At 38.1% G+C, this 17,645-nt stretch overlaps 1 protein-coding gene across 1 annotated transcript in view; it reads left to right on the forward strand.

The window, feature by feature from the left end:
- Positions 1 to 17,645, forward strand: part of PTN (pleiotrophin) — a 130,225-nt gene that overhangs the window by 104,373 nt on the left and 8,207 nt on the right. Inside the window, exon 4 of the mRNA XM_070754853.1 lies at positions 2,949 to 3,110. Within this exon, the coding sequence (XP_070610954.1) occupies positions 2,949 to 3,110 (162 nt within the window). The remainder of the gene's footprint in view (positions 1 to 2,948; positions 3,111 to 17,645) is intronic.

The following is a 17,645-nucleotide window of genomic DNA, read 5'->3' on the forward strand; positions in this document are numbered from 1 at the left end:
CTTGGCCTCACTAGGAGCCATGTCGAAGACAGATAAATTTTTATAGCCCACAAACTATAATCTATATGTGCAACATTTTTTTTCTGATAAGTGAAAAGGAAGGGAAACTAGTATAGATCTATTTCGAGCTTATTATGCTCTCATATATATTTCTTATATATATATGCTCTCATATATATATATATAAACCCATTATAGAATCCAGTGCTGTAGTTTGGCTTCTGGGTGGTGATTGTATTTGGTCTGTAGGGTGGGTGTGGGTTTGAGTCTGGTTGAGGTGATTGGTGGTGGTGTCCTGTATTGTTCTGGGTCTGGCTTCAGTTTGTATGGCTGGGATGCATTTGTTAATGATGTCTGGTTTCCAGATGTCTGGTAGGCGGGAGGCAGTGTTCCCTCTAATTTTTTTTTGGGGGGGGGGGGGCGGAAAAGTATAGTGTCTGAGCGGCAGTCCCTTTGGGACTGGGCAGCACAGAAATAATAAATAAATAAAAAATAAATAAATAAATAAATAAATAAATAAATAAATAAATAAATAAATAAATAAATAAATAAATAAATAAATAAATAAATAAATAAATAAATAAATAAATAAATAAATAAATAAATAAATAAATAAATAAATAAATAAATGGACGGACGGACGGACGGACGGACGGACGGACGGACGGACGAAGGAACGAACGAACGAACGAACAAACAAACAAATAAAAAACCCACCCTGTTTTGCCTCAGAGAATTTCAAAATAAAATACTGTACTGTGTGTCTATAACAGTGAGCTCATAATAGGGCAACTCTATCAATATCAAAATGCCACTTAAATAGTTGAGCTACTTTCAAACTAGATTTTGATTTTCTTTCTCTCTTCCTTACTCCCATTCTTTTTCTTTCTCTTTTCCTTCCTCTCTTTTTTTTATCTGTTTCTCTCCCTTCCTCTCTTCCTCTCTCTCTCCTTCCCTCTCACTCTTTCCCTCTCGGCTTCTGGGCAGGTTTGGAAAACTCTGAGTTGATGATGATTTTTAAGTGAGTGATTTCTCACTGCTCAGCTTAGAGGGAACTATGGCGGGAGGTATCAAACTACAGCAGTGCCCCCAACTGTTGCAGCCCCATCTGACACGCACACAAAGCAAACCAACAAACAAACACCATAAACACATGACCAGACCACTAACTCGCAGCCAAACAAAAATTGTTACACCCCAGACACACATTACAAAACAGCTAAATAGCCTGCAAGCTCCAATTACTCAGGATATCACCCCCAATTCACAAACATCAACTAATCAGCATACATCAATTACATCAATGACCCCCAGGTGTTACCCCACTGACTCACCAGGAAGTTTCAACACAGCTTGCAGCTGCTAAGCCAGCACACCACACCCATCCGTCAGTATTTACAGAGGGAAGGCAGGTCAGGTCTTGCTGTGTTTGCCCTAGCACAAGGACAAAAGCACCAGCCTGAAGATGATGAGTGGGACCTCTTCAAAACATTGCCAGAATTCTCTGAAACCTACACAGGAAGAAACCCAAATCTTTGGAGATGTTCTAGTCCACCTCCTTGCTCAAGCAGAAAACTCTATACCATTTTGGGACATGTGGCTGTCCAAACTCTTCTGATAAACCTCCAGGGATTGTGCACCCATAGCTTCAGGAAGGCAAGCTGCTCCACTGATTAATTGTTCTCACTGTCAGGAAATTTCTCCTTAGTTCTATGTTGGATTTCTCCTTGGTAATCTTCCATCCGTAACTTCTTGTCCTGCCCTCAGCTGTTTTGGAGAATTGGTTGATTCCCCTCTTCTCTGTGGCAAACCCTTAAATATTGGAAGACCATTATGTCAGCTGTAGTCCATCTCTTTGTTAGATAGGGTTACTCAGTTCCCATAACCATTCATCATATTCTTTAGTGTCCAGTCCCCTATATCATCCTTCTCTGGGCTCAGCATCTTTTTTTTGTATTGTGGATGCAGACTTAGAGTTAGACTTAGAGTTGTAAACTGGATGCAGACTTAGAGTTAGAAGACTTAGAGAAACTTTATTGTCACTTTAAATGTACACTAATCGGCATGAAATTTTGTTGCATACAAATCTCAAAGATTCACCACCTCCAATATGCACTATATAAACACAACTAGATAAATAACTAGCTAGCTAGCTAGCTAGCTAGCTAAATGAATGAATGAATAAATAAATAAATAAATAAATAAATAAACAAATAAGCAAGCAAGCAAGCAAGCATATGATGCAGAGAAATAACACAGCTTAGTTTGGATGTATATATGACGAGAAAAGTGAATCTTGCGAGTTTACCAGAAGGATGGTTTAGGGAACAAGGTTGTTACAGAATCTGATTGTCCTGCTAGAAATAAGTCAAAGTATTTCTAAGTGTGGTCTTACCAGTGCAGTATAAAATGGTACTACCATTTCATAATGAAATTAGATAGAAAAATGTTGAGGTAATTCTAGGATGACTAGCAGAATATAATAAGATTAACAGAACTTCACGGCAAATGCATTTATACATCATTCTCACGTTATTTTCTCCTCCCCTCTTTTCAAAAGGCATTCGCTCTATGGTAAATTTTCCTTGCGATTCTGTTACCACACATTCAGAAAGCTGTGATTGTGACATCAGTATGCCATTTGCATCCTGGGTTTGTGAACACTCCATTTCCATCTTGTTTATACCTCTGTTTCTAATGAGCTGGAGCCAATACCTTTTCGGAGTGTGTTTGAAAACCTGCTTAATTCATTTGTACAAATTCAATTTTCGAGCCCGTGACACAGCGACAGTGGAAGTGGTTTTACGGCCTTCTGCTATGAAAATCTGCCTTATTGCCTGCATTATTCTGAATAAAGGCTGGATAAAATATCTTTGTTATTATACCAAGCCTCACTTTTATCAGCTGCTGGTAATAAAAAAAGTAACACAGTCATTTATTTTTCACAGCGGAATGTAAATATCAGTTCCAGGCGTGGGGAGAGTGTGATCTAAACACGGCTCTGAAGACTCGAACTGGAAACCTGAAACGAGCTTTGCACAATGCGGACTGCCAGAAGACTGTCACCATTTCAAAGCCTTGTGGGAAGCTTATCAAACCCAAACCTCAAGGTAATAGCTTTTTTTTTTTTTTTTTTAAAGAAATGATTGGATTAAGGGCTTTCCCATCAATGCTCCTAAATGTAATCCTTTAAAATTTGTGTTTGCCAAAGAAATAAAGTTCCAGTATCCAAGATTTCTGTTCAAAGGATAAAATTATGGTGGAAGTCCATCACAGAAACTGTTGATAAAGCAAATTGTTCTGGTCTAAAATGGATCCATGGTTTTATCCAGGGTATCATGCTTTCATGGAGAAGTATTTGGATGGTGCAATGAATAAAGGCATTTAGAGTGTGTCCATGTGTGTGTGTGTGTGTGTGAAAGAGAGAGCGAGAGAGTGAGAGAGAGAGAGAGAGAGAGAAAGAGGAGTGTATGTAACATATTTTGCTGATAACAAAAAGGAAGGGAGACTACTATAGATCTATTTCAGGCTTATTTGCCTTCATCAGATAGTCACACCCTTATTGGTATTTGAACCTGGGGCCTCTGCCTTGTAAGGCAGAGACCTTAGCCATTAGACTACAGGCTCATCTCCTGTATCAGCTTGTACCAGGGAAGGGTTATGTGCAATTTTTTTTGTCACCCTGGTATACCACAGCTTCCTTTTTGCCTCTCAGCCTCAACATGGGCCCTATTCCAAGGCAGATTAGCTTTTTATAGCTGACAACTATAATCTATATTTTGCTGATAATGAAAAGGAAGGGAGACTACTATAGATCTATTTCAGGCTTATTTACCTTCATCAGATAGCCACACCCTTACTGGGATTTGAACCTGGGGCCTCTGCCTTGTAAGGATTTGAACTGGGGCCTCTTCCCTGTACATATATATCCCTCCCCATCCATCCATCCATCCATCCATCCATCCATCCATCCATCCATCCATCTGACATAACACCCACACCTTTTGCACCGTTTTCAGTTTAGTAAATAAAAACTATCATTACTAGAAAGGAGAGCTGTTATTCTGTGATTTCTTATAACGTTTGACAATAACAAAGCCCCAAACATTAACCAAATATACTTTTTATTCAATTGTCCTTGCTGATTTAACAATGCCCCACCAAAACCCTGCATTTATTAACCTATCCATTCATCTTGATTAACATTTGACTCCAGGTCTGTTTTAGATGGAAGAAATGGATTTAGATCACTGTGCTATGCTCAGTTTCTTTGGCACCTTGCTAATATACCTAGCAGAATCCAGCTGGACTTTTAATAAGATGTTCCCTACACAGGAGAAATAAGGTTGATAAATATGGAATGATTTGGGCTTATGGAAGATAAAAAGATCTGAAAATGATATTCTAAACAAGGTCAACTGAGGAAAGCTAGGAGACACCTGTTGCTCATAGGCTGGAGATTCCTCACAAGAACATATTTTAGTGGGTTGGATGTGAAGACCTCCCAAAAATTCAAGGGTACAAATTTCAGACACACACACGTTTGAAAATTCAAAACAATGTTCTTTATCACAAAAGTCAAAATAAACTAAGCACTCTTTTTGTATTGCAAAGAGCACTCTTCCCAAAACAACTGGGTAGTCTGTACAATTTCCCTTAAGCAGTCATTAAGTACTTAGCCAGCAGCTGTGAAGAAACTTCACACCCCTTCTTCTTCCAACGAAGTGAGACACACACACACGTTGCTCTGCTTGGTTTCAAAGGCATGAAAAAGCAACAAAGTCCAGCACACAAAATTTCTGATGAACTGCGAACAGATATTCTTCCACAATGGCCAAACTCACATGCTGCTATTTATAGCAGCAGCCCTAATTACTGGAGCCCCACCCAAACACAGGTGGCCTCCCTTATTTCCTGTAATATATGGTCTCTTCTACGCATAATTCTGCGTTTGTGTGGGTACAAAATGTCATCATCTGAAGCAATAGAAGATAAGAAAGATTGACTGCCTGGGCTGTGTGCCAAGCCCTCCTCTGCCGAGTCACTCCCACCTTCTTCTTCGTCCGAGGAAACTAAACTCTGAACTGATTCTGTCGGCAATAACACAGGCCTGTGACATGTTGAAGTTTCCCTTGCATCCACCTCCCCATTCCCTGTGGCAGGAGCTGGGCCAGAGCCAACCACAGCACTATATAAACTGTATATGTATGTACACAAACACACACACACACACACACACATGCACAGCTCTTCTAAAATTATACACATTCAACCTCATTTACTGCGATAGGAAAAACATACCCAGAGCCCAGAAGGGAAAAAAAGAAAAAAATGCAAAAGTTTTCTACCAGTTCTGCATACCTGACCATACCCATAGGATCCCATCACTGCTAGTGTGACTGGGAGTTGTAATACAGCAACAGCTAGAGAACATCATGTTCCCTATCCCCATACATTTTGTGTTTGGCAATAGAGGCAAAATGGCAATTGCAATAGCATTTAGATTTTATATACCGCTTCACAGTGCTTTTACAGCCCTCTCTTAGCAGTTTACAGAGTCAATATATTCCCCCAACAATCTGGCTCCTTGTTTTAACCAACCCCGGAAGGATGGAAGGATGAGTCAACCTTGAGCCTGGTGAGATTCGAACTGCCAAATTTCAGGCAGATGTAAAGGATGGTCCATCAAGAGTACCAATTACTCTTCGAAGGAATAAGCTGTCTTTTCATTCTTAGCACCGAGACAGCTTTGTGCTTTAACATAAATGTATCGCTGCCAACTGAAGAAAAATGGGCCTTTCTCCCTTAATTAATTGAGAAGTGTAATGAGCTCTGCTGCAGCAGCAGGAGGTGTGTACAGCGTAATGGTGGGAGTGGAGGTGGAGAGAGATGTGTTACTGTGTCTACGATAAGGTATTGTGCATCCTTCACAAAAGTATGCAGCTTGGTTGCTTGTTTGCTGGCTCACTATTGCTGCAGTTAGCTTACGTGCTATACAGAGCTTAGTCAAATACCATAGGCTTCTTTTGGTTTACTCAGCTGGTTATTGAGATGAAGATTAGATGGAAACTGAAGAAGGCAACAGCTTTCCACCTTGGTATCTGCTCAAGTTTTCAACCTTCAGGCAAGACATTCTATATCCAATGGTGCAGATAAGTAATTTTGAACTTTAGATTTAATGTCACTGCATCTCATTTCTCTTAAGGTGCCAAATGCCTTGTGTTTTGCATTTTTTTTTTCAAAATTGGTGAGCTGTCCCTGCTGCATTCTCCCTATTCTTTTCATTCTGTTAAAACAGTGTTCCCCAACCTTGGCAACTTGAAGATATATGGACTTCAACTCCCAGGATTCCCCAGCCAGCATTTGCTGGCTGGGGAATTCTGGGAGCTGAAGTCCAGATATCTTCAAGTTGCCAAGGTTGGGGAACACTGTGTTAAATTAATCCCGAGATCTCGCACTGCAGAACTCCCCTTGTGGCCATGGTCCATAATATTTATTTTCCCCTGTTAAGATTCCCTTAAGTTGCAAATGTCTCTAGAAGGAAGAAAGGGCCATCATTGTCCCATCTAAACTGACAATAAAGTACACGCAGTACTCCATGATCAGCCCTCCGGCTGCAAGAGAGTGAATATAAGCCACATTTAATATCATATGTAGTTCCTCCCCAGGGAACTGAATAGATACTTTAATATGTGTTGTGTACTTTACATTTTACATTGAAATTCTGCTAACGTGAACGAAAATCAAGAACAGTTAAGAGAATATGTACGTTTTATGGATGTCAAGACAAGATTGAATTTCTCAAGTGATTTTCCAACCAGGCAGTGAAAAGGCTTCCTCTCAATTGACATAATTGTTGTGTCATGTATTTCTTGATGAAGCTCTGATAGCGCATCATTTGTGATTGATGCTCCCAGTCTCCTTCCTTCTCTGCAGTTTCATACAGGTGACTGATACATTCCACCTGATTTTCTGGCCTTAAAAATCAATTTACTTGCTTTTCTGTTTTTCCTGTAGAATATTATTCGCCAATTGTATAGTCAGGCATCTCTGCTAACTTCCTGGACCAAATTCCACCACTAGGTGTCCCTCTTGACAGTTACTTTCCCCTATACTCAAGGGTATGAAGGATGTCAATGTATTACAGTATTGAGATCTGTCACCAGGGGCTGCTGTTTGCTATCAAGTCTTTCTATAAGTCTAACATCAAAACTCCAAATATAAACCCGTCCACATTTACACCTGGACGTACTTCAAGCATTTCTCTTGTAGACATATGCTCCAAAATTTGACATATAAACCATCACAGTGCAATGTATTGATTGTATGCAGAGTCAGCTAATAGGCATTCACTTTCATCCATAATGACAGTAGCCACATTGTAAAATTAAGGTGTTTTCTGTCCCTTTTGTGAGCCTCAGCTTAATGGCCTTGGAGGAAGATTTATGTAGATGGGTGTATTTGCGTATATTTATTCATTTTTTTAAAAAATTATTCGATTTTTTATGCCGCCCTTCTCCTTAGACTAAGGGTGGCTTACAACATGTTAGCAATATCACTTTTTAACAGAGCCAGCATATTGCCCCCACAATCCAGGTCCTCATTTTACCCACCTTGGAAGGATGGAAGGCTGAATCAACCTTGAGCCGGTGATGAGATTTGAACCACTGACCTGCAGATCTAGCAGTCAGCTTTAGTGGCCTGCAGAACTGCACTCTACCCACTGTGCCACCTTGGCTCATTATATGTCTGTGGAAGTGAGTCGGGGAAAAGGGGGATAAAATTTTCCTAGAGTAGTTCAACAGGTGCAATAGCAATAGCAAAAGCACTTATATACTGCCCTCTCTGAGTGGTTCATTGCCCCCAACTATCTGGGTCCTCATTTTACCCACCTTGGAAGGATGTAAGGCTGAATCAACCTCGAGCTGGTGAGAATTGAACTGTCAAACAGCAGCCAGCAAGAAGTAGCCTGCAGTATTGTATGCTAATCACTGCATCTCCACAGCTGATTAGTACAATTAATTCTTCTGAAATATGAACTCTTGCTGGATCAGGCTAAAGGCTCAAATAGTTCAGAGATTTTGTTTAGAACTAGTGTTGGGCGAACCCAACAAAGTTCGGGTTAGGCGAACTCACCCGAACTTTGCCGTGAAGTTCAGGTGAGTTCGCCAAACCCGAACCCGAACTTTTGCTTGCAGCAAGCTGCTGTGGCGTCCTTTTCTGTAAAAATAAACAAGGAGGTGGGGAATTTATTTTTACAGAAAAGGATGCCGCAGCGGTGCTGCAAGCGAAAGGAAGTGGGAAATCCCACAAAGGGATTCCGGGGGCGGGGTTTGACGTCACAGAGACTCCTTTCTCCCCATTTTGGCCGACCAGGAAGTAGTCTCCGTGACGTCAAAGCCCCGCCCCCGGAATCCCTTCGTGGGATTTCCCACCTCTTTTTGCTTGCAGCGCTGCAAGCAAAAGGAGGTGGGAAATCCCATGATGGGATTCCCCACTCTCCTCCTGGGTGGAAGCATTTTGCGGTGTTCTGCCGAACCTGAACCCAAACCTGAACCCAAACTTTACCCGAACTTTTAAAAAACTTTGCAGGTTCGGTTCTCCCAACACTATTTAGAAACCGATACCAATAGAAAGTCCACGAAAAAAGTGTAACTTCCTGCCCCATATATGAATCAATATGCCTTCTCTCTCTCTCTCTCTCTCCTTCCCAGGTATACAATTTCATTAAAGGAAACAGTAGAAAAGTATATGGTCTATTCCATCATAGTCATTATCTTTGTTATAATTGGGAAGAAGGAGAATTGTGTCAGGACATTTTGGAGTTACCCAGTTCACCAAGAGACACTGCACAAGAAGAGGGCCTGGCCAAAGGTTGCCTCCCCACCATGTGAAAAATTGCAAAGTGGCACGAGAAGGCTTTCTTGTTTCATCCTTCTTCTCTTTCCTTGTGGGATATCGACCCCAAAGATGTCTTTAGCTCAAGAAGCAAAGTAGTTTTTGAAAGGAAAAGAACCTTTCCATCTGACTGTATTTGCTTCTTGCTGCATTTATAATGGTAGCTCAGATTTATCCTGGAATCCCTTAATACGCAGCAAAGTCTTTCAGTGCTTACAGGACACAGCACAAAATAAGGGCAGGAAACATGGTGGACACCCATTCATTGCGTGTCTTTAAGTGAAGATTAAATAGCTATCAGAATTTAGTTTGAATTCCAGTTCTAAATGAGCATGGAATCCTTGACCAATCCTTATAAATCTGTTTTCTGAGCCTTGGCTACATAAATTGAATTTTATTCATGTAAACATCTCAAGCATCAGTATTTCAGGCATTTAAATTGATCAAACCAGGATGGCATATCATACAAATGCTAAGTAAATGGAAGTAGCTTTTCTTTTTAAAAATCTACATAAAAATGTTTTAGATGGATAGATAGATAAATAGATAGATGGATGGATGGATGGATGGATCGATGGATCAATCGATGGATCAATGGATCGATGGATCGATGGATCAATCGATCGATGGATCGATGGGCAGACAGTCTTTTCAGTATTCTTTTTAAAGCCCTGCAATAAAAATTGAGTTTAAACAATGTAAAGTTACCGAACTAAAATGCTGAAATGCTTAAAACCTACGCTTGTTTAAAGCTCTTTTATAAGAATTCTATCATAAAATGCTGGATTTTCCTCCCTTTGATTCTGTGCTCTCAGTTTCAGCTGCTTCTGTGATTATTGTGCTGCTTAATCTATAATGTGGCTCATTAGATGGATGCATGAAAAGGTTAATCTTTAGCATTACTGGAGGCAAAAGAAAAAACTGCTGTTTGAAATAATTTGGTAGGGAAATGAAGGAGTTTTCTGATATTGGCAAGGGTTGCAAACAAATCAGACTTAACTAAAATGGGATTAAGTAATCTGGAGTTCTGCATTTTGGGTGAACCCACATCAACCAATGAACTAACATGTTGAGTGAGTCATATGTTTATATTATGGCTCATGGTTATTGTTTATGTGCAATACTAACATCATCCGGACTTTTCTTAACCTAGATTTAGAGTTTCATGGGTTATCTCAGGGGTGTCAAACTTGATTTCATTGAGGGCCACATCAGGGTTGTATTTGACCTCAGGGGGATGAGTGGGTGTGGCTGGAATGGGCGTGGCCAGGGAGGGAATGTCAGCTTGATGTCCTGCAGCCTTCAGCCAGCGAAAATGGAGTCCTTGAGAACTCTGTTTTCGCTGGCGCAGAGGAACTGTGGTCTGATCCTTCACTGTTTCCAGGGCAGCCCCGATCTAAACACTTCATGGGCCAGACCCAGCCCATGGGCCTTGATTTTTACATTCCTCAGTTATATGAACACACTCATTATACTGTATGGGAAACATCTATTTTTTTCTGACTTTACTCCAGCCTTCCAGATATCCTAGAATATACTTTTCTTCCCTCCCTATAAAGAGCCAATGGTTTTTGCCTGGGTATGATAGAAATTTGGTTTTCTAAAGAAGTGAAATGGGAGTTGTAGTCCAGCATATCTGGAAAATCCAGATACGCTGGACTACAAAGCAAAGCTGTATATTGTTGCCCTCCATATTTAACTTATATGCAGACCATAAAAAAGGCTGAGTGCCAAAGATTTGAGGCCTTTGAACTATGGTGCTGGAGAAGACACCTGCGAGTCTCTTGGACTGCAAGGTGATCAAACCAGTCAGTCCTAGAGGAGATCAACCCTGAGTGCTCTTTAGAAGGCCAGATCCTGAAGATGAAACTCAAATACTTTGACCACCTAACAAGAAGGAAGGACTCACTGGAGAAGAGCTTAATGCTGGGAACGATTGAGGGGAGGGGATGACAGAGAATGAGGTGGTTGGATGGTGTCACTGAAGCAGCTGGTGTGAGCTTAAATGGACTTCAGGTGATGGTAGAGGGCAGGAAGGCCTGGAGGAATGTTGTCCATGGTGTCGCGATGAATTGGACATGATTTCACAACAAACAGCAACAAAAATGCTCTTTTGGGTTATGCAATGGGACTTAGGCAATGGGACTTAGGCAATGTGACAAGCAATACAACTGCTCTTTATAAAGAAGAGATGTGAGAACCTTTCAACATTCTCTTCTTCTCTCTGTGTAATTTGTATTAAGAGTTTGATTAAAATTACTACATCTTTATTCCATATCCCAACTCTTAAAGATAAAGTTTCCTTTGTCTAGTTGTGTTGACTCCAGAGAGTGATGTTCATATCCGTTTCTTAGCTAAGAAAGCCAGCATTATCTTCCATGGTCATGTGTAACAGCATGACTATACACCATAGGGACAGGAAACACTGTTACTTTCCTACCAAAGTGGTAGGAAAGTACCAAAGTGGTACTATTTATCTACTTACATTTTCATGCTTTTGGACTGCTATTGAGAATAAGTTGGGACAAGTAATGGTAACTCACCTATTGTGTAGTGCTCAGATCTCAAACTTGGGTTGCCATCTTTCTAGATAACAAGCTCAGTGTCTTTTACCATTGAGCCATCATACCCCCTTCCCCTCTCTTAATTATAGGCAAATCCAACCCCCCCCAACTTTTTAATCCTAGTATCAGAAAAAAAATATAGAGTTGCAATTAAAAGTTTTATTTTATTCTTGATCAAATAAACCCATTTTATATCATTACATAACAGTCTTCAATCATATATTGTCATAAAATTTGATTTTTTTTTCAATTCTTCTTTGTCCCATAACACAGACTTCTTCAAGGATTTAACAAGCCTCTATTAAATCCATTAAGAAATTTTTTAAGGTCATTCTCTTGATTTGTCACTAATATTTCCCCTTTAATTTGTAAAATTTAAGCCAGTTTCTTTGCTACATCCAATAAAGCATTATTTTCCAAATCATTCTCTTGGCCTGTCATTTGTAATTCTTTCAGTACTTTCTCGGTTTTGTCAGACAAAATTTGATCCATATTTATCATTCTCTCCTTAAAATCTTTTGGATTTTGTTTATCAATAGAGGTAGACATCATGCTTAGCTGTTGATATTGTAGCTTCTAAATTTTGTCTCCATTCTTGAAACAACTCCTTATTTTTCCAATGGTATGATGTTTGTGTTATTTTATAAGATCCAGTACTAAATCACCCTAAAAACAGACTTGTATTTTTCCATTGTCATCTGCTACACTTCTACTTAGAATCTTTAGTCCCTTCTCTTGTCCAGCTTCTATAAACATGAAGTTGTGTGTGTGTGTTGGGGGGGGGGTTGTTATGATTTACAATAGCCAAGATAGTCAAACTAAATCAGGTTCTCATGAGAAGGCATTAATTTTGTATAGGTAATTCTAAAATCTTATAGCAAATGTGAATGTTTCAAATGTATTTGGATCCTTAATCCATTTATAACTTTCTTAGATCAAATCCTTATTGGGCTTTTTTACTGTTTACTGCAAATTGTTTAAGTTCTTAACCTTATAATTATTCTTTTGTTCAGAGTTGAAGCGAACTAACCCAGTGACTTTTCAAACTTGTCATTCTGAACATTTCTAATTGCTTTAGGATAGTTAATAGGCAATTTCCAAAAATGGTTAGAAAGTGAACTTGGTGCCCTTTCAAAGGCTCTGCTGTGGCTGCAAGCCAAACATTAATCCCTTAATCTCCAGATGCTCAAACCTGCAGATGGTCTCCTATGGTCTCTTTGTAAAAAGCAGCTGTCAAGAGCACATGATATCACATTCTTTACTTGTCTGTTCACTGGTTCTTTGGTTGATGACTTGCTTTCACAGAGAAATCTTCAGTTTTCCATAACTCCCCTAGAAGTCCACAGAACATTTCAAGATTTCAAAAATTTACTAATTTTTGTTTTCAAATAAGTCTTCCTTTTTAACTTTACCAAATGAACTGTTTCTATCCAATCTGTTGTACATTTTTTTAAAAAAATATACTTTATTAATTTATACAAAAAGGAATAAAACAGGGGGAAGGGGGATGGAATTACAGAAAAGAAAAGTGGGAGAGGAGTGGGATAAACAGTATTGTTATATCGCAGCTTATATATATTGTTGTGTATACATTTCAGGTATTTGTCCATATATAGATATTTCATATTCAGAGTTCTTATTTAAATATCTTATAGCTGTAATATTTAATAATCCAACAGTAATATGGGAAAAGAAAGGGTAGAGAGGGAGAAAAGGAGGAGAGAAAGGAAAAAAGAGAGAGAGAGAAGAGAAAAAGAAGAGAGAGATAACAAGATGAGAAGTAGTACCTGCAAGCAAGCAGGCGTTTGAATTGTGACGACTTAGGTGGGTTATATTTATTGTTTTTGTTAATGAGATTTAATCGTAGGTTGTAATATTAATAGATTTCTAATAACTATCAAATGAGTTGAACTCAGACAGGGATTAAATTATTTTTGATCCAATTTTTGGTTATACATATCTTTATTTTGGTTTATATTAAACAATTTTAATTATTTTTCGCTTTGTCATCTTTAGAGTTGGATAGCCATCTGAACCATTTCTCCCAGGCCTTGTAGAACTCTGAATCATTTTTGTTTTGAATTTCCATTGTTAATTTTGTTAATTCGGCACATTCCATAATTTTACCAATGATGGTTAGATTTGTCGGTATGTCTTCTTTTTTCCAATGTTGTGCATATGTTAGTCTGGCAGCCGTTAGTATTTGGATAGTGAGGTTCAATTTAAATGAGGATTCTTTTGCTCCTCGAAACTGATAGAGGTTTTTTTTTTTAAAGTATTGTGAAGATGCTAGGATGGTTATCAAATAAAGGAATAAAGAAAATATGACAATATAAAAACAAATGTTTCTCAGAATCAACCAGGGGAAGATTCATAAACTATTATTATTTTTAAATAATAGATGAAGCAAGAAAAAGAATTGTGGTATGACTGACATGTAGTTTGATCAACAGTAATGATGTTTTGAATCCTTGCAGGTATTTTAGAGACAACAAAACCTTTTATTTTTGAATTGGTTACACTATGAATCATATCTGAGCACGATAGAGATCCCATCACAGATATTAGTCATCAGATTCAAGGCCAGTTATCAAATAATGGAATATAGAAAAGAAAATATAGCAATATAAAAACAAAATTCTCAGAATCAACTAGCAAAGGATTCACATTTCTCTATAATTATAAAGAATGAAGGAGGCAAGAGAAAGAATAAGAAATTATTCTTCCTTCCTTCCTTCAAGATATTTGCGTTTGAAGAATTATTATAAAAAATAAATAAATAAATAAAATAATTATTTAAACAATAGGCAAAATTATCAATTCTTAATAGCAGGTATATATTGATATTTCAGCAATAACTCAGAAGTTACATTGATTTTTTTTTAAGTGGAGGGGGTTCCTGTCAATATAATGGTCAACAGAATTCAAGAGGAGGTTGGACTTGGATCATTTGTGGGAGTATAACAATTCTAAGCTGATGATATGCTTAACTCTGCCTCCCAGCCTTCTACCTGCTCTTCTCCTACATGATAGGTATAAGAAATCCATACTTTGTGTATTACAGAAACCTTATTTTATTTATTTATTTGTTTATTGGATTTGTATGCCGCCCCTCTCCAGAGACTCGGGGCGGCTAACAGCAATAATAAGACAGCGTACAATAATAATCCAATACTAAAAACAATTAAAAACCCATTAATATAAAAACCAAACATACATACAGACATACCATGCATAAAATTGTAAAGGCCTAGGGGGAAAGAGTATCTCAATTCCCCCATGCCTGGCGGCAGGCTTTTAAGTAGCTTACAAAAGGCAAGGAGGGTGGGGGCAATTCTAATTTCTGGGGGGAGTTGGTTCCAGAGGGCCAGAGCTGCCACAGACAAGGCTCTTCCCCTAGGTCCCGCCAAGCGGCATTGTTTAGTTGACGGGACCCAGAGAAGACCCACTCTGTGGGACTAACTGGTTGCTGGGATTCGTGCAGCAGAAGGCGGCGCCCTTACCCATCTTTTGCAGCCACTGGATCTAAAGCCCTTCATGGCATCGGACCAGAATATCTCCGAGACCGCCTCCTGCCGCACGAATCCCAGCAACTGATTAGGTCCCACAGAGTGGGCCTTCTCCGGGTCCCGTCAACTAAACAATGCCGGTTGGCGGGTCCCAGGGGAAGAGCCTTCTCTGTGGCGGCACCGGCTCTCTGGAACCAACTCCCCCCGGAGATTAGAACTGCCCCTACTCTTCCTGCCTTCCGAAAACTCCTTAAGACCTACCTTTGCCCTCAGGCATGGGGAAACTAAACATCTCCCCTGGGCACGTTAAATTTATATATGGTATGTTTGTATGTGTGTTTGCTATTACATGGGGTTTTCTTAAATCGTTAAATATTTTAATTAATTGGATTGTTGTGACTGTTTTACTTGTTGTGAGCCGCCCCGCATACAAGTCCAACTAATAAATAAATAAATAAATAAGTAAGTAAGTAAGTAAGTAAGTAAGTAAGTAAGTAAGTAAATAAATAAATAAGTAAATAAAAATGTAACATGCATTAAATTAGCATGTCATAATTGTGATTAAATTGTGATTAAATATGAAAAGTTTCGTTGTTTGGTTGTTTGCATCTGTGGGTGAAAATATATACGGTGCTGCCAAACTATCTAACTTTCTACTTTGAAAACTGGAGAAAATGTGAACTCTAAAAGGGAGGCACATCTTTCAAGAAATTCCAAATGTTGTTGAAAATGACAAATGTGTCACAGTCATTTTTTCTCCCCTTCTCTGATGTCGGGTCATTATATTGAGAACTTTTCTATCCGTGCAGCAGAAAAACAGTAATATAACTTGCAGATGTAGTGACACCATAATATAATGATATTTTACTAGAGAAAAGAGAAAGTGGATGTGTAGATCTAGTTTGTATGTTTGTACATGTTACATAAATATGCAAATGGATTTCAATCCACTAATAGTTATTTTATAAGTAACTTATAAAAAAACCAAGCATAGTTGGCATGAAAATCCCTTAGATTTCTCTTTGACTAATTAGAAGAAAATTGCAACAAACAGTTTCAATAAACAGTTCATAATATAATACACAGTACTGCTTGATTTATATCTTTAACACCTATAAATGAAACTTGGAATTTTGATTAATTGTCCCTCAGGAAATTTACTGATCTCTGATAATGACACAAGCAATATATAACCTACCAAAACTCTCATTCCTGTAAATTTTACCTGGCAGAAAAGATGCATAATAAGACAATAGGTTTTGAAACATAGTATCTCAAATGAGCTAACTTATAGAATCTGTCCAAAATCTGGAACCCATCACACTCCATTCTACCCATGGATTTGAAATTTGGAAAATTTGGTATACTATGTTATAACATAAATCACAAAACATTTTATAACATAATACAAAAATGATATACAAATTAATCTTAATTTTTAAGATTTTTAAAACAACATTTTCAGGTAACACTAGAAGCTTTGTCAAGGTATTGAGGAATCTAGTAAGGACATATCTTGAGATAATAACTCAAGAGATCATAGGTTGCCTAGTCTACATACTGCTAAAACTCCCACTCCCATAACTTTTTAAGTTATGAAATGGTGCACCATAGGGTAACAATTTTTTAACCAAGATACTTCCAATGAGCTAACTTGCAGAATATTTCCAAAATCTGGAACCTATGAGTGAAATGGTGCACCATAGGGTAACAATTTTTTAACCAAGATACTTCCAATGAGCTAACTTGCAGAATATTTCCAAAATCTGGAACCTATGAGTGTTATGGATTTTAAATTTGACAGATTTTCTATAACATTTTATTACACAAATTTATAATACATGTTTTGTGACATTAAAATGTTATAAAACATCTCATATGGACAAAAATTGTTTGCGCAATACACTTCAACGTGGGCTAGTTTCAAGGCAGATGCAACTCTAAATATCTCCTTGAATTTTTAAGAACTTTTCTAATGATGGCAGTTCATTAAAAAAAATCTTTCATTTTTGAAGGTATTGAGGTATCTTGAAAGAACATATCTCTGAAACAATGACCCAATGATGTCTAGTAGTGATTAATGATCTGGGCTTGGACCAGTGACAAGAAGACGCAAGTCCTTTTCCTCAACCGTTTTTCTCTCTCAGCCTAATCTATCATATAGGATTGTTACTGTGGAAATAAAACAAAGGAAAGGAAACCTACACAAAAGGGTGAAAAGATATGCAACTAATAAGTCAAAACAACCTCCAGTTCTTTCAGTGCCTGCTTCTTCATCAGTGTAGTAGGGCTTCCATATCTGGGTTGCAAAGATTGAGAAGATCACTGTATTGGCAGTGAAGAAAGTTAGCATCCACCCCTCTTAGAAGAATTAAATATTCTAGGGAATGTTAAAAAGACAGAATATTTCCCCTAAAGGAATAATAAAAATCTTAAAGGAAACAGAAACTCAATCCTAGCTCCCTGCCCCCAGTAAATATTTTGGTGCCAACTAACTATTATTATTATTATTATTATTATTATTATTATTATTATTATTATTATTATTATTATTATTATTATATTTTTTATTTTTTAAAATTGGATTTGTATGCCGCCCCTCTCCTCAGACTCGGGGCGGCTAACAACAGTAACAAAACAGTATAATCCAATGCTAAAAAACAGTTAAAACCCA

This window comes from Erythrolamprus reginae, chromosome 6 (genome assembly GCF_031021105.1).
Source record: "Erythrolamprus reginae isolate rEryReg1 chromosome 6, rEryReg1.hap1, whole genome shotgun sequence".
NCBI classification, from domain to species: Eukaryota; Metazoa; Chordata; class Lepidosauria; order Squamata; family Dipsadidae; genus Erythrolamprus; species Erythrolamprus reginae.